General features: G+C 45.9%; 2 protein-coding genes across 4 annotated transcripts; both read left to right on the forward strand.

Annotated features, from left to right (window-relative positions):
• Positions 1 to 1,748: 1,748 nt before the first annotated feature.
• Positions 1,749 to 6,511, forward strand: dusp16 (dual specificity phosphatase 16; the record flags this gene model as incomplete). Its single annotated transcript, XM_034224863.1, is given in 5 exon segments — positions 1,749 to 1,912; positions 3,706 to 3,865; positions 4,016 to 4,139; positions 4,663 to 4,972; positions 5,051 to 6,511. Coding segments are annotated over 5 exon segments (1,196 nt in total), but the record flags the coding sequence as incomplete, so codon positions are not given.
• A 2,428-nt stretch (positions 6,512 to 8,939) lies between these two features.
• Positions 8,940 to 20,122, forward strand: LOC117551810 (proteoglycan 4-like). 3 transcript variants are annotated; one of them, XM_034224865.1, is made up of 7 exons: positions 8,940 to 9,257; positions 14,505 to 14,842; positions 14,961 to 14,986; positions 15,303 to 15,368; positions 15,737 to 15,889; positions 16,134 to 17,423; positions 18,993 to 20,122. In XM_034224865.1, the coding sequence occupies exons 2-7, from the start codon at positions 14,512 to 14,514 to the stop codon at positions 19,011 to 19,013; spliced, it is 1,887 nt and encodes a 628-aa protein (XP_034080756.1). In that variant the 5' UTR covers positions 8,940 to 9,257; positions 14,505 to 14,511; the 3' UTR covers positions 19,014 to 20,122. The 3 variants fall into 3 exon arrangements, with proteins under 3 accessions (XP_034080756.1, XP_034080757.1, XP_034080755.1); XM_034224866.1 differs by lacking the exon at positions 8,940 to 9,257 and having other exon boundaries at positions 13,975 to 14,842; positions 16,134 to 16,242; positions 16,279 to 17,423; XM_034224864.1 differs by lacking the exon at positions 8,940 to 9,257 and having other exon boundaries at positions 13,975 to 14,842.
• Positions 20,123 to 24,173: the final 4,051 nt, after the last annotated feature.

Genomic DNA, 24,173 nt, shown 5'->3' on the forward strand with positions numbered 1-24,173 from the left:
CACCTCTCCTGCTGCTGGGCTGTCAGAAGAAAAATAATGTTAACGGAAACTCTGCCGCACGGTTCCCTCGTCCCTTGGAAGAGGCGGAGAGGTGTGTGTTTCTCATCTGCTGGTGGACTACCGGAGAGATACACACAGGGTTGGTTGTAACGGAATGTAACGGCGTTACGTAATCAGAATACAAAAATCAAGTGTATTCAGCTGGCGTTACATTTGAAAAACGAGTAATCTGATTACAGTTTCGTGAACCTGAAGTGAATACATTTTGGAATACTTATTGGAATTATTGGTGGAAAAGTTTCCTCACAAAATGTAATTCATTGCCGGCAGAGCTGTGTGCACACTGCACAGCGCTGCAGCATGTCTGAGCGAGAGAGAGGTGCAGCTTGTCTGAGGCCCCGCCCCCGCACGCAGTGAGAGAGAGATCTCTTTTAAAATATATTGAAAGTTAGAAACGGAGATGGTTCGATAAAATGTGCAAGATAACGTTTATGAAGCATTTCTTTATTGTCGAAATGATGACATTTCATAACGGGATCAAATCAAAGTGAATGGCTGCTGCTGCTGAATGCAAGTGACTGGAAACAGTTTTAACATCGTTTCAGATAATAAATAATAATGATAATTAATTCTATTTAGGGGCGCCTTTCAAAGCACCAAGGACACCTTACAATTCATAACATATTCTGAGGAAAGGTTTTAAGACAGTACAAAGAATGCAGTCCGGGTGATGTTTTTGATGTGGGGTGCAGATGAGAGAGCTGTCCAGAATGACACTGTGAGCCTCTCCGCTCACACAGGGTTCAATTATGGACGGAAGAGCAGGTTCGTGTAACATATATGGCGTTTATTAGCTCCAAACAAAAGTATCCACTACTCCAACGTTGCCCGCGTGGCAACCTTCACAGGTCCTTTTGCCCCCTTCCAGGATCCCGCCTACTGCAAAACAGACCAGAACCAGGTTACGACATGCTTTTATTCCGGCACTGATTACCTGATTCCGATCAGCTGTCTGGCCTCCGGCCGAGCCACTCCCTTCACTCCAGCAGCCGGCGCCCTAACCCCACCCCGCTGCCACAGACACCAAGATGTTGTGTTTGAGTTCTTGATAAGCCATTAAACAGTAAAACACGTGTCTCCTGTTCACCAAAACATACCCATCTGTTATGAGGAAAGAAAGTATTCTAAAAGTAATCTGCCACCGGTACCGGCGGGGATTGTTGTTAGCTTCTGATGCGCAGAAGAGAAATCTGGCCCACCCTATTTTTTACAGGCCCACCCTAAAGTACATTTCTGCCTACGCTACTGACACACACACACACACACACACACACACACACACACACACACACACACACACACACACACACACACACACACACACACACACACACACACACACACACACACACACACACACACAAAAACCTGAGAGAGAAAGATAATAATAACGGCAGCCTTTAGCTGCACCTGGGCAGAATGATCCTGATCAGAGACCCCCCCCCCCCCGTTAAAGCTTTAGACCCAGAATCAGCACGTTAGTGACAGCTGACAGAGAGGGATGTGAGGGGGTTCTAAAATGCACGATCTTTGGTATTTTCAGAAAAACACATCAGAGACGTGTTTTTATATATTTGATACATCTGAGAGCCGTGATGTGCCTGGAGAGAGCGCGAGAGGTTTGAGGGGCATGGACACAGTCCTTTAACCCTTTAATCAGCAGCTGTTTGTGTGCTCCTGTTCTTCAGGAGGGTTCTCCGGGTTCTCCTCGGTGTTCCCCGCTCTGTGTGAAGGCTTCTCCTCTCTGGTTCCCTCCTGCATGTCTCAGCCTTCTTTACCTGTCTCCAACATCGGGCCGACACGCATCCTGCCTCACCTTTACCTGGGCTGCCAGAGGGACGTGCTCAACAAGGTGAATTCATATTAAACATGTATTTATATATTTATATCAACAAGGTGATCAACCAGGTGAGGGATCATCCAGGTGAGGGATCAACCAGGTGAGGAATCATCCAGGTGAGGGATCATCCAGGTGAGGGATCAACCAGGTGAGGAATCAAACAGGTGAGGGATCATCCAGGTGAGGGATCAACCAGGTGAGGGATCAACCAGGTGAGGAATCAAACAGGTGAGGGATCAACCAGGTGAGGGATCAACCAGGTGAGGGATCAACCAGGTGAGGGATCATCCAGGTGAGGGATCAACCAGGTGAGGAATCAAACAGGTGAGGGATCATCCAGGTGAGGGATCAACCAGGTGAGGAATCATCCAGGTGAGGAATCAAACAGGTGAGGGATCAACCAGGTGAGGAATCAAACAGGTGAGGGATCATCCAGGTGAGGGATCAACCAGGTGAGGGATCAACCAGGTGAGGAATCAAACAGGTGAGGGATCATCCAGGTGAGGGATCAACCAGGTGAGGGATCAACCAGGTGAGGGATCATCCAGGTGAGGGATCATCCAGGTGAGGGATCATCCAGGTGAGGGATCAACCAGGTGAGGGATCATCCAGGTGAGGGATCAACCAGGTGAGGGATCAACCAGGTGAGGGATCAACCAGGTGAGGGATCAACCAGGTGAGGGATCAACCAGGTGAGGGATCATCCAGGTGAGGGATCATCCAGGTGAGGGGTCAACCAGGTGAGGGATCATCCAGGTGAGGGATCAAACAGGTGAGGGATCAACCAGGTGAGGGATCAACCAGGTGAGGGATCATCCAGGTGAGGGATCATCCAGGTGAGGGATCATCCAGGTGAGGGATCAATCAGGTGAGGGATCATTCAGGTGAGGGATCATCCAGGTGAGGGATCATCCAGGTGAGGGATCATCCAGGTGAGGGATCAACCAGGTGAGGGATCATCCAGGTGAGGGATCAACCAGGTGAGGGATCATCCAGGTGAGGGATCAACCAGGTGAGGGATCATCCAGGTGAGGGATCATCCAGGTGAGGGATCAACCAGGTGAGGGATCATCCAGGTGAGGGATCAACCAGGTGAGGGATCAATCAGGTGAGGGATCAACCAGGTGAGGGATCAACCAGGTGAGGGATCATCCAGGTGAGGGATCAACCAGGTGAGGGATCATCCAGGTGAGGGATCATCCAGGTGAGGGATCAACCAGGTGAGGGATCAATCAGGTGAGGGATCAACCAGGTGAGGGATCATCCAGGTGAGGGATCAACCAGGTGAGGGATCATCCAGGTGAGGGATCAACCAGGTGAGGGATCATCCAGGTGAGGGATCATCCAGGTGAGGGATCAACCAGGTGAGGGATCAATCAGGTGAGGGATCAACCAGGTGAGGGATCAACCAGGTGAGGGATCAACCAGGTGAGGGATCATCCAGGTGAGGGATCAACCAGGTGAGGGATCAATCAGGTGAGGGATCATCCAGGGGAGGGATCATCCAGGTGAGGGATCAATCAGGTGAGGGATCAATCAGGTGAGGGATCATCCAGGGGAGGGATCATCCAGGGGAGGGGTCATCCAGGTGAGGGATCAATCTCGTATGTGATGTTTTTGTAAATTATTTTTTTTTCTTGTAAATATGTTATTTGATGTTTTATAAATTAGAAACATGTGTGGCTTAAAGTAAAGTAATTATTTACTATATTAGGTATGTTTTGTAGAATGCACCCCTTTGCAAAGACCTTCAAAGACCCTCTAGTATGTAACCCTGACCCACCCTTGTATGCCCGTGTCTTTAGGACCTGATGCAGCAGATCGACGTCGTTTACGTCCTGAACGCCAGCAACTCGTGTCCCAAACCCGACTTCATCCCCGAGTCTCACTTCCTGCGAGTTCCCGTCAACGACTCGTTCGGCGAGAAGATCCTGCCGTGGCTCGACCGCTCGCTCGACTTCATCGGTCAGACACACATTTATATTTATTATATTCATATTATATATTAACCCTGAGTTTTTCAGAGAGACAGAAATCTACATTTCATTTTATTAGATTACATTTTTATTTATTATATATTCATATTTCGACCTCCTTTCTCTCCCGGTGTTTCAGAGAAAGCGAAAGCCCGTAACTCCCGGGTTCTGGTTCATTGTCTCGCTGGGATCTCTCGCTCCGCCACCATCGCCATCGCCTACATCATGAAGAGGAGGGACCTGTCTCTGGACGAGGCCTACAGGTGAGAGCACACAGGTGATCTGATTACAGGCCTACAGGTGATCTGATCACACAGGTGATCTGATCACACAGGTGATCTGATTACAGGCCTACAGGTGATCTGATCACACAGGTGATCTGATCACAGGTCTGCAGGTGATCTGATCACACAGGTGATCTGATCACACAGGTGATCTGATCACACAGGTGATCTGATCACACAGGCCTGCAGGTGATCTGATCACACAGGTGATCTGATCACACAGGTGATCTGATCACACAGGCCTGCAGGTGATCTGATCACACAGGTGATCTGATCACAGGTCTGCAGGTGATCTGATCACACAGGTGATCTGATCACACAGGTGATCTGATCACACAGGTGATCTGATCACACAGGCCTGCAGGTGATCTGATCACACAGGTGATCTGATCACACAGGTGATCTGATCAAAGGCCTACAGGTGATCTGATTGAATCTGATTGGTTTTTCTTGTAAGTATTATAGTTTATTTCCTGGTAACTGAGCGCACGTTGCTCCCCAGGTTCGTGAAGGAGAAGCGTCCGACCATCTCCCCGAACTTTAACTTCCTGGGTCAGCTGCTGGACTTTGAGCGGCGGATAAAGAGAGTTGATGTGAGGTCTGGATCGGGGGGTGAGCAGGAGTTAGCCCCGCCCCCCCTCACCCTCCCGTGCACGCTGACCACCCCCCTGCAGGCGCTGCAGCTCAGCGACCCGCCCCCCCGCATCAAGCGCTCCTTCTCATTGGACATCAAGGCGTACGGAGAGCATGGGGGAGGGGCTGCTCACCGAGGGGGGGACGAGTTCTTCAAACCGTCCGGATTCAATAATCTGGTATTTATATATATTTATATTTGTATATCTTTATATTTGTACTTCTGATGTTGATGTGAATATGATGATATCCTTCAGGAGGGGAAACCCTGTCAGTTCTCCCCGGTGGAGGAGGTGTCGGAGCAGAGTCCGGATAAAGAGGAGGTTTCCAGCCGCCCCCCCCACAGAGAGGAGCAGCTTCCTGTTGAAGGGCTGGCACTCAGACCTCCTGCTGGGCCTCACAGTGCAGCAGGGCCTCACAGTGCAGCAGGGCCTCACGGTGCAGCAGGGGGGCCTCACGGTGCAGCGGCGGAGCGTCAGGATGGGGGACGGAGGACGGGCCTCACGGCGGAGCTGGCACGAGGAGAGCAGCTTCGAGAAACAGCTGAAGAGACGGAGCTGCCACATGGAGCTGGGGGAGGGGAGGGGGGAGGAGGGGGGAGGAAGAGGAGGAGGAGGATTCTCTGGCAGCATGGAGGTCATTCAGGTGTCCTGAGGAACATGGAGGTCATACGATACGATACGATAATACTTTGACACAATACATGAAAAACAAACATTTAACATGACATCAGGATCACTGAGAGAAGACCTGCTCAAAGAGCCTTTAGCCTGAGGAACCTGGGGGTCCTGAGGAACCTGGGTGTCATGAGGAACCTGGGGGTCATACAGGGGTCCTGAGGAACGTGGGGGTCATACAGGGGTCCTGAGGAACGTGGGGGTCATACAGGGGTCCTGAGGAACGTGGGGGTCATGAGGAACCTGGGGGTCATACAGGAGTCCTGAGGAACCTGGGGGTCATGAGGAACCTGGGGGTCATGAGGAACCTGGGGGTCATACAGGAGTCCTGAGGAACCTGGGGGTCATACAGGGGTCCTGAGGAACGTGGGGGTCATACAGGGGTCCTGAGGAACGTGGGGGTCATACAGGGGTCCTGAGGAACATGGGGGTCATACAGGGGTCCTGAGGAGGGATGTCTTTAAATCAGGAGAGACTCAGACCCTGATCAGGAGAGACTCAGACCCCGATCAGGAGAGACTCAGACCCCGATCAGGAGAGACTCAGACCCCGATCAGGAGAGACTCAGACCCCGATCAGGAGGAACTATTGATCAGGATCTCAGACCCCTGCAGAGACACACCGGACGCTGGAGGAAAATGTATTCAAAAATAATTAATAAATTAAAAATTTCTAGCAAAATTATTTCTGAAATTAATTTTTGTCCAAATAAATTCCCTTTAAATCAATTTATTATAAATATTATATTTTTGATATTTGTAAAATATGATAAAGCTGTTTGTTTGTTAGTTGCAGAGAAACGCTGAAGAAATAACAATAATATAAAGAATGAATGTAAAATAAAAAATAAGAAATAGAAATAGTTTATATTACGTCAAACTAAAACAAGATTTTTTTTGTATTTCTTTTATAAATTTTATTATATTTAAGGAATAATAACAAACATAAAAACACATCATTTACTTCTAATTTCCCCCGAAAAATTATAAAATATTAATATATATGTTTTGTAAAAATGTAAAAGTTGTCCGATTAAATAAATACAGAAAATATATAAATAAAGATATATTTGTTTCGTAGACTTTGCAGCAATCAGAATACATGTTATAATTAAACTGCATATATTTATAGAGCGCCCGCTGTGTGTCGCAGTCACGACTCTTGAGAGGAAGCGACGGACGTTTTCCCCGGACTCCCTGAAGGTCTTTGAACGCCTCGTGGCTTTTTCCATGTTGATTTTATTTGTATTGTTTTTGTTTTCTGGACTTGTGCAGAGGATCGGTGATCTGAGTCTTCTGCACCCTCTCAGATACTCTTGCTCTCCAGCAGAGGATCGGTGATCTGAGTCTTCTGCACCCTCTCTCAGATACTCTTGCTCTCCAGCAGAGGATCGGTGATCTGAGTCTTCTGCACCCTCTCAGATACTCTTGCTCTCCAGCAGAGGATCAGTGATCTGAGTCTTCTGCACCCTCTCAGATACTCTTGCTCTCCAGCAGAGGATCGGTGATCTGAGTCTTCTGCACCCTCTCAGATACTCTTGCTCTCCAGCAGAGGATCAGTGATCTGAGTCTTCTGCACCCTCTCAGATACTCTTGCTCTCCAGCAGAGGATCGGTGATCTGAGTCTTCTGCACCCTCTCAGATACTCTTGCTCTCCAGCAGAGGATCAGTGATCTGAGTCTTCTGCACCCTCTCAGATACTCTTGCTCTCCAGCAGAGGATCGGTGATCTGAGTCTTCTGCACCCTCTCAGATACTCTTGCTCTCCAGCAGAGGATCGGTGATCTGAGTCTTCTGCACCCTCTCTCAGATACTCTTGCTCTCCAGCAGAGGATCAGTGATCTGAGTCTTCTGCACCCTCTCTCAGATACTCTTGCTCTCCAGCAGAGGATCGGTGATCTGAGTCTTCTGCACCCTCTCAGATACTCTTGCTCTCCAGCAGAGGACCGGTGATCTGAGTCTTCTGCACCCTCTCAGATACTCTTGCTCTCCAGCAGAGGACCGGTGATCTGAGTCTTCTGCACCCTCTCAGATACTCTTGCTCTCCAGCAGAATAAGTTTGATGATTAAAAAACATATACAAAGCAGACCTTCATTCTGAGTTGGTGTTTGGATGTGAAAGAGGCCCTGTTCTTCTCTCTGGTTCCCTCTCCTGTAGTTCTCTAGGTAAAAATGTTGACTTTTTCCTCAAACTCATAATTTCTGATAAAAAAAGTAATAATTCTGAGATTTTCAGAAAACAGTTTAAAAATATATTTCGATGATACAAAGTGAGTTTTAGATCATAGTTAATTTTCTCGTTAAGACTTGAAAAGGTGAACATTTATTTATTGATTCATGAACACATGAGTGTAATGAGCTTTGATCCCACAGCGCCCCCTGCTGGACAAACGAGAGGAAATACATATAAATGTTTTATTTGATTATTATTTAAACAATAGATTTTACCTGCAACACATTTTCACCTCTAATTTCCTGCTCTTTTTTATCATCATTTTTGATCTTACAATAAATCATTTTCCATTTATTTTAATATTGAATATTAGTATTTCTAAAATGTTATAAAAGTAATTTTATGTTTTCTTTATTTCTTCATTTAACTAAATATCCAAACGGGATTTTTGGCATTTCAGGTGTTTTTTGACCCGGCTAGATCTCCATGGTAACTGATGCTTAGCGGCTAACCTGGTCCGGAGCAGGTTAGAAAAATCAGCGACTGTGTGAACGTGAACATGAATAGAATATCAGCTCCATCTTCAGAGCAATCTGACTATTATAACATTAGCGTTAAGAAAGCTTACTGAAATATCTGCCACAACATAAGTAACCGGATCAGAGTCACATTAAGTACAGTCCATATCACTTCATAATGTATCATCTCCTGATCTGAGTCAGCTGAGCCGTATCTGGCCGTGCAACACTCACAGCGTCACAGACTGGATGCAGAAGCATTATTTGAAGCAACACATTAAGTTGAGGAAACACTGGAGTCAAATGTAATGAAAGTCAGATGGTGTCTTAGACGGGCAGTGATATCATAAAGCTGTTAATGTACGCATTCAAACACTTGTTCTGTTCCCAGCTGTGTTCACCTTGCAGGTGCAGCTCTGTGGCTCTGATCCTGGATCAAGTGTTTAAGTCATGGATGTTTAAACTTTAACTTCTTCATATGTCTAATATTAGAGTTGACTTTTCATTCAGGAAGTATGACGCTGCGCTGTCAGTGCGCTTCTCCATGTTTGTGATTGGTCGAATGCTCCAGATACCACCCCTCTCATGTGAACACCTAACTAGATAGGACATGGCTGGCTTGAGCGATCCACTTGATAACCCGCGTCGTAGGACCGTTTAGCGAGAGCGCGTATGTTTTGGATTAGGCCAACCGGCTAACTCAAACATATCCAGGTTAGGTTGAACCGGCTTCGTCGTACAGGCCTCTGGGGGTCAGGCCTCTGGGGGTCAGGCCTCTGGACTAATTCATTATTTATACAGGTGTAGTGTAGTACCGAGTCCTGCCTGTCAGTCATCACTGAGGGCAGGCCCCGCCCCCTCCTGCCAGTTACAGCTCAGGCCCCGCCCCCTCCTGTCAGTCACATATCAGGCCCCGCCCCCTCATGTGAGTCACAGCTCAGGTTTGCTTTTAAGTCAAAGTCAAGTTTGAAAGGAGTCACTTCTCCGAACAGAGGAGCGGGAAACACACTCTTGCAGCCGAAAAACAGCTCCTATTCTGGGATACAAACCCCCCAGAGGAGCCCGGTCCAGGTGTTTCTAACGGAGGACTTGATGCAGGTAAGCTTGTTCTTTAATGGTGCTGTTGTCTTCGTTTCCCCCTTACTTTGGTGTTCGCGGTCAAATTTGACCGGTCCTGTTTTAACTGCTATTACATTAACACAAAAACCATTAATCATCACCACATTTCATTTCAAACTGTAATGTATCAGACTACTGGTGTACATGAACAACTGCAGTAAGTATACAAAGAACAGACACTGCATGTGTGCCAGGTGTGATCCATGGAGGGGGATGGGCACATAAGAGCAGGAAATGTATCCAATAGTTTTCTGTGTGTGTGTGTGTGTGTGTGTGTGTGTGTGTGTGTGTGTGTGTGTGTGTGTGTGTGTGTGTGTGTGTGTGTGTGTGTGTGTGTGTGTGTGTGTGTGTGTGTGTGTGTGTGTGTGTGTGTGTGTGTGTGTGTGTGTGGTGTGTGTGTGTGTGTGTGTGTGGGTGTGTGTGGTGTGTGTGTGTGTGTGTGTGTGTGTGTGTGTGTGTGTGTGTGTGTGTGTGTGTGTGTGTGTGTGTGTGTGTGTGTGTGTGTGTGTGTGTGTGTGTGTGTGTGTGTGTGTGTGTGTGTGTGTGTGTGTGTGTGTGTGTAACGCGCCGTAACATGCTGCTTCTTATTTTAAGTTTCATTCTTCGTTGCCTTGCCCAGCGCAGGAAGTGTGTGAGTGTGTGATCTGATCCGGATGGTGACCAATTCCTTTTCTTTAGGGCGGTTACAAAGTTCACTAAATCATCCAAAATGCAATGAAAGTGTTGATCAGCATTAAATATGTTCAAATGTCTGTGAAGGATATCATGAAGCCTTAATGCAGTCGAATGTAGAACTAAAAAGTGATGATCGATGAAAGTAGTAGATCGGTCAGACCCGAACACAACAGGAGGGTTAGCGGTGCTTTGAACCAGACCTCTTTGGAAGAACATGCATTATATGATCCTGTAGATGTTTACATGAAAACACACACTCAATAGCACGAGTACAGGAATCTACGGGATCACATCTTTTACTCGGTGTACACACACCACACATACCTGTTAGTATATTAATGTTTATACAACTTGTATTCCCACTACTGCTGTTTTCCCGCCTCTTTAGAGGGACGTTTATTTAGCTATTTATTCAAAATACATGTTTAATAGTGGATAAATGATTAAGCTGAATTCATCAGAAGTAACCAAGACAGCTTACTATGAACTCTCCTGTCTGAAATCAACACATATCTTGATCAATATCCACGTTTTCGTTAAATATACAGCAAGTTGAGTGGAGATTGGTACCTGTGAGCGCGCCGCACAGGTTGTCTGTTTATGAGGAGATGTATGATAAATACAGAGCTTACTATATGCAGAACTCACCAGCATTAACCACAGCAGCTTATTAGGAACTAGTTTAGTCTTAAATCAACGTTAATTATATACCCACGTTTCCGTTAAATACACAGATATTTGGGTGGAGTTTGGTACTTTGTGCTCGTGTGTTCAGATTATTAAGCAATAGATAGCAGGTTAGCATGGATTCAATCTAGATAAACTTCACTTTAAAGCGATATGGATTCATTCTGAAGGTGTTGCTGCTTTTATTGATGCTTTTAAGTCGTGAGTAAATTAAAAAATGATACAGTGTAGTGCCGAGAGAATGGGAGTCGGAGGCGGTGCGATGGAGGTACAAAGCTTGCTTTAATGAGCAGCAGAAATGCAGGTGTTGTCGGGTCGCAGCCCGGGACGACAAGAGAGTAGAGATGGGCGAGTCATGATTCATCCGGATCATTAACCCGGATCCTAGTAATGAGCCGGTCGTGACGAGTCTCCCTCTCGATTAACCCGAGTCCTTTGAGTCCTACACCTGATGTGACGTAACAATTAAAACCATAAATTGCGTCACTCTTTACTCTCTTTATAACGTGTACAATCACATTACAACGTTGTTGTATCCAGAGATCCAGCAGACTCGTCGCCATGCACGAATCAACAGCAAATTCAGCCCCTCCTCCGGCTCCCGCGAGAGTCCCGTGAGCCGTGAGTGAGCCGTGAGTCGATGGACTCGCGGGAGCCGTGAGTGAGCCGTGAGCCGTGAGTGAGCCGTGAGTCGTTGGACTCGCGGGAGCCGTGAGTGAGCCGTGAGCCGTGAGCCGTGAGTGAGCCGTGAGCCGTGAGTGAGCCGTGAGTCCGCAAATCTCTGAGTCTGCTGCGACTCGTCGAGGGAGCCGTGGGACTCGCGGGAGCCGTGCGAGCCGGAGGAGGGGCTGAGTCTGCTGTAGATTCGTGCATGGGGACGAGTCTGCTGGATCTCTGGATCTGCTGCCTGCTAAAAGTTACGGCTCTGAGTCCTCGTAGGCTACTGGTCTCTCTCGATCATTGACCTGGATTCACGGATCCCGCGATTTTTCCGGCTCTAAATTAAGTTTCAGTGTAGACTTCTAACAAAATGGTCATGTTGTGCAACAGTCTCCTGTAATAATATCTGCATTTCCAATAAGGATCTTACTTGGAAACTCGTTTATTTTGAACATGGCACACAAAAAGAAACAAATGATAGAAAATTGCAAAACAGTTAGAATATATCAAATGTAATTATACAATTATTATTATTATTATTATTATTATTATTATTAAATGAAAACACAATTGTGCAAAATTAGCTTAAGTACAGGAACATATTAAAATAACTATATACATATAATGCAAAACACTTATTTTTTAAAATGCACACACACACACATGTTTTATTAAAGCAAAAGACACTGTGTAGCGGAGGTTAATGTAACGTTAGTTTAATATGCTGGTTAAATGCAACAACTTTTCGGTTTCACCGGTAGGATTTCTACGGTCTTGGTCATGCTGACTCATATGACTCAAATGACTCAAATGACTCGTATGATCCGGATCTCTTCAATGATTGACTCAGAAGACTCCGAGTCCATAAAATGATCCGGATTTGCCATCTCTACAAGAGAGAGAAGACAGGAGGGCACACAATATATAGAGACAACCACATACATGTCCGTGTGGAAACAATACCCCCACTCTAGTTCCACGTGTGGATTATGTAACCCAGTGTATTAAAGGTGGTCACCACACAAGCCCCCCCAGAATCCAAACATGGCAAAAAAATCCCAGCGTCTGGGAGGAAGCATCACAGGGGCCGAGGAGGGTGAGGTTGCAGGTGAGGGCCGGGCCATGGAACGGGCCGTCGGTAGGGGCCCCAACGAGGGCGAGGGCATCTTCACCGGGGGTGGGGGGCGGGGGGCGGGGGGCGGGTCGGAACGGGCCGTCGTAAGAGGGCCGCAGTAGGCGTCGTGGCGAATGAAGTCATCACCCGCCAGTCGGTGAAAGCCGAGTCGCTGAACCGCGACGGGCGTCAACAACCCGGTGGTCCCCAGCAGGAAGGAGCGCTGCCCAGCCGCAGGCGAGGGCACAGCGGCGGCGGGCACAGCGGCAGCAGGCATGAAGTCCTCAGGAGGAAGGAGCCTGGTCCCCGGGGGGCAGGAGCAGTCTCCCCGGGAGGAAGGAGCCGTGGACAGAGGAGAGGCCAGACAGGGTCCCGGAGCTCGCCATCCATGTGCTGATGGAAGCATGGGCGACGTGCGAGACTGGGTCCAGGAGTGTACCACCCAGGCTCCGATGGAAACTTGAGTGGCGTCTGGAACCGCCGTCGAGGTGGTGAAAAAGTGAGACTGTCCACACGAGGTCAACCGGCTGGTCAAACCTCCTCTCCGGCACCAGAACGGCTGTTGCCGTTAACTGGCAGCCATCGGTAGCTGCTAGCCGTAGTTAGCCAATGTGGTTAGCTGCTAGTGGTCGTTAGCTAGCGCAGCCGGGACGTGCAGCCGCACGCCCCGAAGAAACAACCCCACGAGGTAGCAATCGGGTTCATCCCTACCCAGCAGGTCGGGCATCGTCCCCCCTGTAGTCGGAAGGCAGATGCGGGAATGGCGAGCAACATCCTCAGCCATTCCACGAGGCGAGCACCGAGCCTCAGTCCGCGTGACTGTAGCAGCCACGGTCGACTCCAAAAAATCCCCGGCATTTCGAGAAAGAAACCTGAGTTTCCTTTGCCATGTTCGGGTCCGTCTCGGAAACTTCCCAAGACGCTGTCGGGGTCACCAGTGTAGTGCCGAGAGATAGGGAGTCGGAGGCGGTGCAATGGAGGTACAAAGCTTGCTTTAATGAGCAGCAGAAATGGATTCATCTTCCTATTATACACACATGCATTTCCAAACATTTGAACTACCTATGTTGCAAATGTATTATCTTTTCAATTTACACACGGCATCTATTGCACGTCTGTCCGTCCTGGGAGAGGGATCCCTCCTCTGTTGCTCTCCCTGAGCTTTCTCCCATGTTCCCTTTAAACTGTGGGTTTTCTTCGGAAGTTTTTCCTTGTACGATGTGAGGGTCTAAGGACAGAGGGTCTGAGGACAGAAGGTCTAAGGACAGAAGGTCTAAGGACAGAGGGTCTGAGGACAGAGGGTCTAAGTACAGAGGGTCTGAGGACAGAAGGTCTAAGGACAGAAGGTCTAAGGACAGAGGGTCTAAGGACAGAGGGTGTCGTATTGTCATACTGATATTCTGTACAAACTGTAAAGTCCACTGAGACAAATGTAACATTTGTGATATTGGGCTATAAATAAACATTGATTGATTGATTGAAATGCAGGTGTTGTCGGGTCGCAGCCCGGGATGACAAGAGAGATGACAGGAGGGCACACAATACATATAGTCCAGTGCTTCTCAAAGTGTGGTCGGTGGACCACTGGTGGTCCGTGAGCACCCCCTAGTGGTCCGTGAGTATATTGGTAAAATGTCACATTTGAAATAAATAAATACATTTCAGTTTTCCGCACTCTCACGGGAATATCTCCACAATGGAACGTGGTTAAGTTGAACTTTTTATTGCATGACATAGCCCAGCGCAACACCTTCATCTCACATGTTGCCACTTGTTTGTACCATTTTCAGGCGATTTGTAGTCTGTTCTAGAAAAACGATGTGTTTTTTTATATTTGTGGAGTTAGGTGGTCCGCGAGTGTTTTTTTATTGGTTAAGTGTTCTTGGTATGAAAAAGTTTGAGAAACACTGATATAGACAACCACATACATGTCCGTGTGGAAACAATACCCCCACTCTAGTTCCACGTGTGGATTATGTAACCCAGTGTATTAAAGGTGGTCACCACAACACTTTATTTTTGGTGCCAGATTATGATGAAAAGAAATAGACCAGTATATTTACTATGCATGTTGTTTTTCTCCCTCTCAGATTCAGCATGGCAGCCAAGGACATTTTGAGAAGTAATAAGACATCCATTGTGGACACTTTGGGTGCAGACTACGCGCTAATCCTCAACAAAGTTCAAGAGAAAGAGTTGATAACTCCACGTGAGTACAACAATCTGAAAAGCATCAACAAAGAGAACGATGAGGGCCACGTTGTGAAGTTGGTGGATAAGATCATGAACAAAGGAGAGGAGACCTGCCAAGCCTTCCTGAAGCTCCTGCAAACTGATGAGATCCAGGAGACTTTCCCTGAGCTGAAGATACTGAAGGGAAACTGCCTCTTGCCACACCCGGTTCAGGCTTCTTCAGTTGACAACACCGGTACGTTAACATGCACACAAAGGACTAATACGCGTGCCAAATGTGTGTTACTGTGAGGTTGACATTTTAAAATGTTACGTTTGTAAAGTGTTCTTTTGTTTCCCTCTAATTCCCGCAGATCATCAGCAACAAAGGAGAGAGGAGGTGAGATAACCTAATATTGAAAAAGCACACTTCATGTGAAAATGCTTGCGTCAGGGTTTTTAGTTAGCCTTTGTAAAAAAGACCCAATTAACATCCTTATGATCCTTATTAACTTCTAGAATAGACTCTACTACTGTTAGGGGTGGGTTCAAACTAGTTACCCTCCCTGCCCTCAGGTACCTAACAAGGTGCTGATCTAATCCTTGGGGGGGGGGGTGTCTTTCGAAAATATTGCCCAATTCTGAAATGTTATTGCTACAGTTTTGGATAAAAGATGCTTAGAGTGTTAATTTAGTATTTATTTGTATTCTCCCAGCCGAGCAGCGCGAGAGGCACCAAGCGGTCTTCATCAACGTTGTTCGTACACCATCCCTCGCCTCAGGTTGGTTGGCGTCCTGCAGGAGTATTCGTTACATGTTGCTTCATGTGAGAGCCTGACTGAAGTGACATGAGGAATGTTTCATAGGCTACCATTTTAGTTTGTTTTGTACAACTTTATGTTTGACTCATGTTTCCTTACATTATAAGGTTGTTCATAATGTCATTAGTTTTGAAACCTTTTTTCTATGCTATCTTTTACAATGAACTATAAAGTAGCTGATCGTATTTCATGTCTTGCCTGAACACCACATTTGCCTATTCATTGGTTATCTGAACGCTTACTCTTAACATGAAGTTACTCTGAAATGTAACTTTCTGAAATCCTCTTTATCTTCTCCCAACTTGTATTTCCACGTTTCCATCTGACAGAAAAAGGTGAGGGCCAGCTCTCCCCCGCGACCACTCACTCCCAAAGCCGAGAACGTGATGAGGGAGCCTTTCAACTTTCAGCCAACCGCCTTCTTTCCAGTGAACGTGATGAGGGAGCCTTTGTACTCTCAGATTGGAACCACCTTCAGTCCAGTGAGTGAAATATTACACACACACACACACACACACACACACACACACACACACACACACACACACACACACACACACACACACACACACACACACACACACACACACACACACACACACACACACACACACACACACACACACACACACAGAAAATATGACATATATGTCATTTTATGGAACAAAAGGATTCATACAATGTTTTGCATGTTTTTCTAACAATTACCCTTGTATTATTCTCTAGGTTGATCTGAGGCAGTCAATGATGTTCAGCACTCCGGAAAATATTAACCAACCACCCAGCTCCACTCGGAAATCCCCAGGAAAAGCTTCAAAGACGGTTGCCACTAAAGGACCGAAAGCCCCCAAAGCACAGACAGCCACTAAAGGACCGAAAGCCCCCAAAGCACAGACAGCCACTAAAGGACCGAAAGCCCCCAAAGCACCGACAGCCACTAAAGGACCGAAAGCCCCCAAAGCACAGACAGCCACTAAAGGACCGAAAGCCCCCAAAGCACCGACAGCCACTAAAGGACCGAAAGCCCCCAAAGCACCGACAGCCACTAAAGGACCGAAAGCCCCAAAAGCACAGACAGCCACTAAAGGACCGAAAGCCCCAAAAGCACCGACAGCCACTAAAGGACCGAAAGCCCCAAAAGCACCGACAGCCACTAAAGGACCGAAAGCCCCAAAAGCACAGACAGCCACTAAAGCACCGAAAGCCCCAAAAGCACCGACAGCCACTAAAGGACCGAAAGCCCCCAAAGCACAGACAGCCACTAAAGCACCGAAAGCCCCAAAAGCACAGACAGCCACTAAAGGACCGAAAGCCCCCAAAGCACCGAAAGCCACTAAAGGACCGAAAGCCCCCAAAGCACAGACAGCCACTAAAGCACCGAAAGCCCCAAAAGCACCGACAGCCACTAAAGGACCGAAAGCCCCCAAAGCACAGACAGCCACTAAAGCACCGAAAGCCCCAAAAGCACAGACAGCCACTAAAGGACCGAAAGCCCCCAAAGCACAGACAGCCACTAAAGGACCGAAAGCCCCCAAAGCACAGACAGCCACTAAAGCACCGAAAGCCCCCAAAGCACAGACAGCCACTAAAGGACCGAAAGCCCCCAAAGCACAGACAGCCACTAAAGCACCGAAAGCCCCCAAAGCACAGACAGCCACTAAAGGACCGAAAGCCCCCAAAGCACAGACAGCCACTAAAGGACCGAAAGCCCCCAAAGCACCGAAAGCCACTAAAGGACCGAAAGCCCCCAAAGCACAGACAGCCACTAAAGCACCGAAAGCCCCCAAAGCACAGACAGCCACTAAAGGACCGAAAGCCCCCAAAGCACAGACAGCCACTAAAGGACCGAAAGCCCCCAAAGCACCGAAAGCCACTAAAGCACCGAAAGCCCCCAAAGCACAGACAGCCACTAAAGGACCGAAAGCCCCCAAAGCACCGAAAGCCCCCAAAGCCACTAAAGGACCGAAAGCCACCAGCAGGTCTGCAAAGTCTCCTGGACCGTCTAGTGCTCGCAAGGTAAACGCTCACACAGACAAATCCATTCAGGGTTTTTACAGGGCACATATTATTTTTTTGAAGTATCCTGTGGAGTTTTTCTCTCTGCACTTGATCTCCCCCTGCCAGCAGGCCTCTTGTAGTAGCTTGTGCAGCGCACATGGCTGGGCAATCTGCTTACATTGAGTGCAGGCTGCATATGAGGCTGCAGGCATGACAAAGACTCATCATCTGCTGATAATCAACAGCAGCACGTAGTGGAGATGCTGACGTAAACTTTTGATTAGATTTCTGTCCCTAGTTTGAGTGTTATTTATTTTTTCCTTATCGACTACGAGAGATGGATTATATTTGAAATCTCTAATCAGGGATCTGATTGATCGACAATGACGCAACACTTCATGATCATTAACATTTCAGTACCCGTTTTCAGTTTTTCGTGGGTCTGTAAATGATGACAACCTTCGTGGAAGTCTGAAAAGGTCAATAAAAGTAATTGTATTTTGTAGAATAAGGGTTTGTTGACTTACACTGGCTGGTTGGGTTTTACTTTTGCCATAACACAGTAGGGCTGCTCGATTATGGCAAAAATCATAATCTCGATTATTTGGGTCAATCATTGTAATTGCGATTATTCATTGACTTTGAAAACATCCATTTATTGGAGAATTTGTTTTTGAACAGTTGATTACCCTGAACTGTAAGTATAATTCAACTGAAAAACCAAAAAAAAAAGTAATAATAATAAAAAGTAATCGTTTTATTTCGATTACGTTGTTTTCGTAATCGTTGCAAGCCATAATCGTAATCGCGATTAAAATACAATTAATTGAGCAGCCCTATAACACATGGTGTGTTCATTTTATATATACACTGTATGGGTTTTCACATGTATCCGTCACAAAGACACACTTGACTTTAGCTTTCACTAAATGAACATATTGTATTAAAACTAGGGCTGTCAAGTTAACGCGTTAATAACGCGTTAACGCAAAAAAAAATTAACGCCACTAATTATTTTAACGCGATTAACGCATGTGTATTTTTTTCCCTCGGCCGCCCCGTAGTTTCAGAGCATCGAGTTTAAAATACCATCTACAAGCTGATGCTGACAGCCCGCTCCTGCCGCCCGCTTGTGGCAGACCACACTTCCACGCTCACCGGCAGGCACCGACTGGCCATCGGGAGGACCGGGAGGGTGTGTGTGTGTGTGGCCCGAGCGAGCGAGAGAGAGACCTTACGTGCATTGTTGTTGTTAGCATCTGGTGCTAGCTAGCTGCGCTAACGGATATAAGGAGCTGTTTAAATGAAAACAGAGGAGCGACATTTCGCCACAACTGCGCCGAGCACTTGACTTTATGCAGGAAGCCAGACAGTGGGACATTGTACGAGAAGTCAGCACACTCAGCACGGATAGTGCAACATGATTGAAGAGTATTAAAAACTAGAAAAATATTCCTCTAAGGTACATTTAGAACAAATCAAAAATGTGCGATTAATCACGATTAACTATTTTAATCGACTGACAGCCCTGATTAAAACATGTTTCACTGTGATCTCTGATTTAATCACATGTTTTTGATCCCACAGGTGATGAAGAAGAAGAAGTAGAGCTGGAAGAAGGTTTGAGGACTGGTTCCCAGTGATGGTCCCCCCTTCAGGGCATATCATTTTTATTTCGCTTTTTAGACCCGTTTTTCTTAATTGGTCTGCTGCACTTTTAAAAGTTTCTGTGCCGGTGCCTCGCTGTGACTGGATTGTTTGCTCTCTGCCTGAGCTGTTGCTCTTTCGGACTCTGGATGGCTGTCTGTCCTGCCGTGCTGTCGGGGGCTGATCCACCTGAGCTGCTGATCCACCTGAGCTGCTGATCCTGAACTAGGTGTGTTGCAGCACAATGTCGCCTAAAGCTACCCTCGTGTTCGTTCTTCTTCTGGGATTAATTGTCAGCCCACATGTCGGCAAAGCTGACGGATTGCCTCCCAGCGATAACTCTGTTCACTTCGGACACTCGGATGGTGGAACCTCTGGAGCGTTGACTCCATCGGATAGTTTTTACCAAAAGCTGACGTTTCATGGCACGAAATGCGCTCTCCGCCCTTTTGACTCTGGACTCGCTAACATCGAAGGATCGGAGCAGCCCCGCCCCCCTGAGGAGCGACGCGTCCAGAGCCCATGTGAAAAAAATCATCTTCCAGACTGTTAATATTGTTACTGCTATTACTCTCTGGTAACGTTAACATGAACCCTGGTCCTGAGTGTTTCTCTGCTTCCTTCTCCGAATGAGTTTAGCTGTAGGCAAGGATTGGGGTTTCTGCATGTTAATGCTAGAAGCCAGTGCCCACATTAGATGTTTTCAAGACCTGCTTTTTAGTTGCTAAGCCTGATATTGTTGTAGTTTCTGAAACCTGGTTAAAACCGTCTGTCACTGACTCTGTTATTCACATTGATGGATCTAATGTATTCAGAGCGGATCGTAAGGGCAGAGCTGGTGGTGTTGCAATATACACTGCTGAGAAACTACAGTGCTCAGTCCTTCACTCAATTTCAATTCCAAGGCAATTTGAGTTGCTAGCTCTCTAAATAATGTAGAGTTATATTTGTATTTATTCATGTTAGCAAACTATGGATAAGCTTAAAATGGGAATAATTTGGGTAAAACTGTGAGCTGGATTTGGGGCCTGTTGACATGTGTTTTTGAGGACAAAGGAAGATGGGGGAAGGTGAGAGCATGTCCTGATTTGCATTCAACTTAGAACGAGCTACAGTGGTTGTGATGTTAAGAGAGGTCCCTTGGGTTTCTCTGGTGCTTATCAACAGTAGCAGTTAAGTGAATACTGTTCAAACAATACCTGTGTTTGTGTTTTATATTGATTTCTCTGTTTTATCCTTTCATAAATGTAAGGACTACAAATGGCTATAAACATTCTGGGCTGGTTGGAGTAAACAGGGTTTTATGGCTCTGTGGGGGAGGTGTGGGTATGCAGGCCTTGAGACCTTTTGTTGTAAAGTGAGCCTGTTTGGTTTCCTGCTGCGTTTCCTGCTGCGTTGCGTCTCCCAATGAGATGACCTGAAAAGATGACCAGCTGACCTAACACCAAACCCCTCCTTCTTACTCTGGTATATATCCGGTGGATCCCTGGCGTTCGGCCTCTTCTTCACATGCTGCCCTCGGGTGAAAGTAGCTCTGCAGTATGCGAACTAGGGCAGGAGTAAGCCGGCATTACTCCTTAAGCATTACAATATAACTGTAATATATCATGTTGTATTGTAATGATTGTATTGCATTGTCATATTGCCATTAAAGTAGATTATTGTTAACGGTTACTTTGTAGATATGGATTCCTTCCTGTATTATAACCAGCTTCATAGGAACGCGCGGAGATTTGAAAAGCGGATCAGATATCCCTTTAATCTCCAACAAAATGGTGACCCGACGTCTAGATATAACGAAGCTGAGGAAGAATTCAGACGCTTTCAAACATCTCAGACAATCAGCAGGATTCTGCAACTCTGCAAATAAGGTAAGCAGACGATGAAAGTCGCCTGTCTGTAATTGGATACGCTAAAACTTTAGGATTGTCTGTAGGCGTTTCACAGTGTTTTTATAGTTTAAATGGAATATACAATGCATATTTTACTATGTTAGGAAAGTTATATACAAAACGTAAACGTTGATCGACAGGTAGACGAAAGTCCTGCGTGACGTAAAATAGAGCAGTTTGGCGCGGATCTGCAGGTGTTTATTCCTGAGTGGCGTAGAGATGGTGCAGTTTGTTATGCGAGGTTTGATTCCTGCACGGCAAAACCTGAAAACTCGATAGATCAGATCGAGTCGCCGTTTAAAACTGGGGTTTAAATAACAGACCAATGCTAAAAGCTTAAAGCCAGAGGTCTGTTATATATTAAACCAAGGTAGAGCGTTTCCCTTTGTCTGGAAACTTCTGCTGCTGCCATCTAGTGGCTGAAAGGGGGTATCACACCCTTGAAACTTCTGCTGCTGCCATCTAGTGGCTGAAAGGGGGTATCACACCCTTGAAACTTCTGCTGCTGCCATCTAGTGGCTGAAAGGGGGTATCACACCCTTGAAACTTCTGCTGCTGCCATCTAGTGGCTGAAAGGGGGGTATCACACCCTTGAAACTTCTGCTGCTGCCATCTAGTGGCTGAAAGGGGGTATCACACCCTTGAAACTTCTGCTGCTGCCATCTAGTGGCTGAAAGGGGGGTATCACACCCTTGAAACTTCTGCGAGCTTAGAGTTTAATCATTACATTGCTGGCCGGTATTGAAGACGGGAAGCACGTTCCCAGTATATTAATTATAACTGATTTTGGAAAACTGGTACAAAACAATAAGGGATTGAACATTTTTTACAACGACAGCACCAGGAGATGAGTAAACTCAAGAATCTGTAGAGTGTAAATACATTGTGCAAAACACATTTTACACTCGAACTGTTTGCAAATTTAGACAATATAAATAAATGTTCAGAAAGAAGACATAGGCCTACACTTGATTCAAATGTCATTACTGTGATCCGATTGGTGTGCCCTGCAGGTTTACTATTGTTCGAAGTAACAGTGGGATGTAAAATGAGAGAAGATATGGAGATGTTCTTTCATAGTGTGTAGAATATGTGATGCTGGAAACATGTAAGTATTTCAGAGTTGTGTTGGGTAAATATGTAACAATGGATGAAACCATTTTTGGAGTGAGTTTTTGTAATATCATAAGTAGACATTAATTATGTTGTTTAGATGGCATTTAACAACTAAGACAGATAGTATGATTAGAAAGAGACAGAGTGGAAAGGGTTGGATTTATTTAACATCAGTGGGCTAGACTTCTTATAGGTAATGTGTACCGGGACCTGGACTCCCCCTCTGAGTTAGAAAGGCTTTGATCCCGACCCTCCAAGCAGACAACGAGACCTAACCCAACAGGAGACTCCTCCTTCTCCATCGAACAGACAGAGAACCAGAGCTGAAACAACAACGACCTGAGGCATCCAGAAACAAACCAGCATGCTGACAAAGAGGCAAACTCTCATCGGTCCCTCAAACAGGACATGAAGTTCCAAACTGCGCCGCGAGATTTGGCACAATAAACATGAGAGCAGAATCCGCCCTCCATAAAAACAGCAGAGAGACTGTAAAGGAGGAGTGCAACAACAGTGGCATGATGGGGCTGCAGATGTGACTGGGCCAATGGCTGCCTACAAAAGTTACAGCGGATGGATTCAACAGCTGATGGACTGAAGAGAAGACAGAATCAGAGGAGTTGGCATGGTCGATTAGAAGTGAGGAGGCCGGGGTCACGGCTTGAGAAAACCAGGGGAGGAGGAAAGGAGAACGGGAATGAGTGAGTTACACATAAACACACTTATTCACGAAATGCACATTTAAATAACTTGAATTAACTTCATAAAGACAGAAAGATTTATTAATCATTTGGTAAATTAAAAATAGCAGTAAAGAGGAAACTATTAAAGTAAAATGATAATCATCCTAAAACACACTGACAGAGTATAACCATATTCTTCAATATTTTCATCAGGTTAACAAATCATTCTTTAAGACATTTTTATTCACGTGTGAATAAAGTAGTGATCTCATTGGTTACAATATTGATCACCATTAAAAGGATAGTTTTAGGAACCACTCTATAGGACAAATCTTTGTTTGTATTAATGGCTAGTGCCAAGCCACATATTAAATTCCAATCTAGAGTGTTGATTTCACCATTGTAGCATAGTTATTACCAGACTTCGGTTTTAAATCCTTGATAAAGGAGGGAGTAATTGTTGCATGTTCGGACACCCAAGGTTCCACACACTGCTAAAGAGTTTAACATCGTTTTTTAAGTAGACCAGAATTATAATGAGCTATGAAATGCAGAGCGACACAGATCCTAGTAATGTTTTGACTCAAGATAATAGTTATGTACACAAGTTTCTGAAATAGATCATTAGACATTTTAATACTAATTAGGTGTAATTGGATTGCAGTAGTAGTGGTATTCGAAGGAAGTGAGTTTTGTACCAAGTTTCAGGAAAGGTGGGAGGCAGAAGTCCCAATGACAAGTGAGAATCATCTTGAAAATTATAGTTGAAATCGTGACATATTTTTGTAGACAAAGGATACTGGCCTATGCTGAAATGTCAAAGTCTCTGCAGAGCACGACACATGGCCAAAAAGACGGAGACCAACTGACCTTTGACCCTGACCGACAGTGTAACTGACAAGGCACTGTGGATGACTGACTCTGGGGTGAACCTGACCAAACTTGACATGACAACCAGACAGTGTGAGTGTGAATGTATGCCGGCATGTGATCAGTGTAACTGCATGATTCTAAAACAATAACTAACCAAGCATGTTTTTGGACTAACATATTATTTTGGAGCTCCAAGGGAAACGAGAGGTTTCCTAAAAATTCCACAAAAAGGGGAAACCGCACATGTGATATTTTCCTCTCACATGAGTTGGCGGTTTGCAAATGTAAAACTACAATCTGAAGATTCTGTTTCTTTTAGGCCTGAAGGACGGAGAGGAACACTTCTATTCACTGAAGTGTTCACTGTGGAAATAATGATAATAATGTTCGTTATGTCCCTAACCAATTACCTGACAGTTTTTGTTCCCCTCCCATTACAGGCTTTTGTTACACATGATTTCATGTGTAAAAGGGGGGAGTGAGTATAATGTATAAATGTCAACATGGCTGTAAAATTCACAATTTAAATTTTTCTTTTAAGGATTGACAGAAACCTT

The sequence above is a fragment of the Gymnodraco acuticeps genome, unplaced genomic scaffold, assembly GCF_902827175.1.
Source record: "Gymnodraco acuticeps unplaced genomic scaffold, fGymAcu1.1, whole genome shotgun sequence".
Classification (NCBI taxonomy): Eukaryota; Metazoa; Chordata; class Actinopteri; order Perciformes; family Bathydraconidae; genus Gymnodraco; species Gymnodraco acuticeps.

Coding starts and splice junctions, on each gene's coding strand:
- LOC117551810 (XM_034224864.1), top strand. CDS start 14,479: ATGCATGTTGTTTTTCTCCCTCTCAGATTCAGCATGGCAGCCAAGGAC. Junction 14,843..14,960: donor TTCTTCAGTTGACAACACCG/GTACGTTAACAT, acceptor TAATTCCCGCAG/ATCATCAGCAACAAAGGAGA. Junction 15,890..16,133: donor TTGGAACCACCTTCAGTCCA/GTGAGTGAAATA, acceptor ATTATTCTCTAG/GTTGATCTGAGGCAGTCAAT.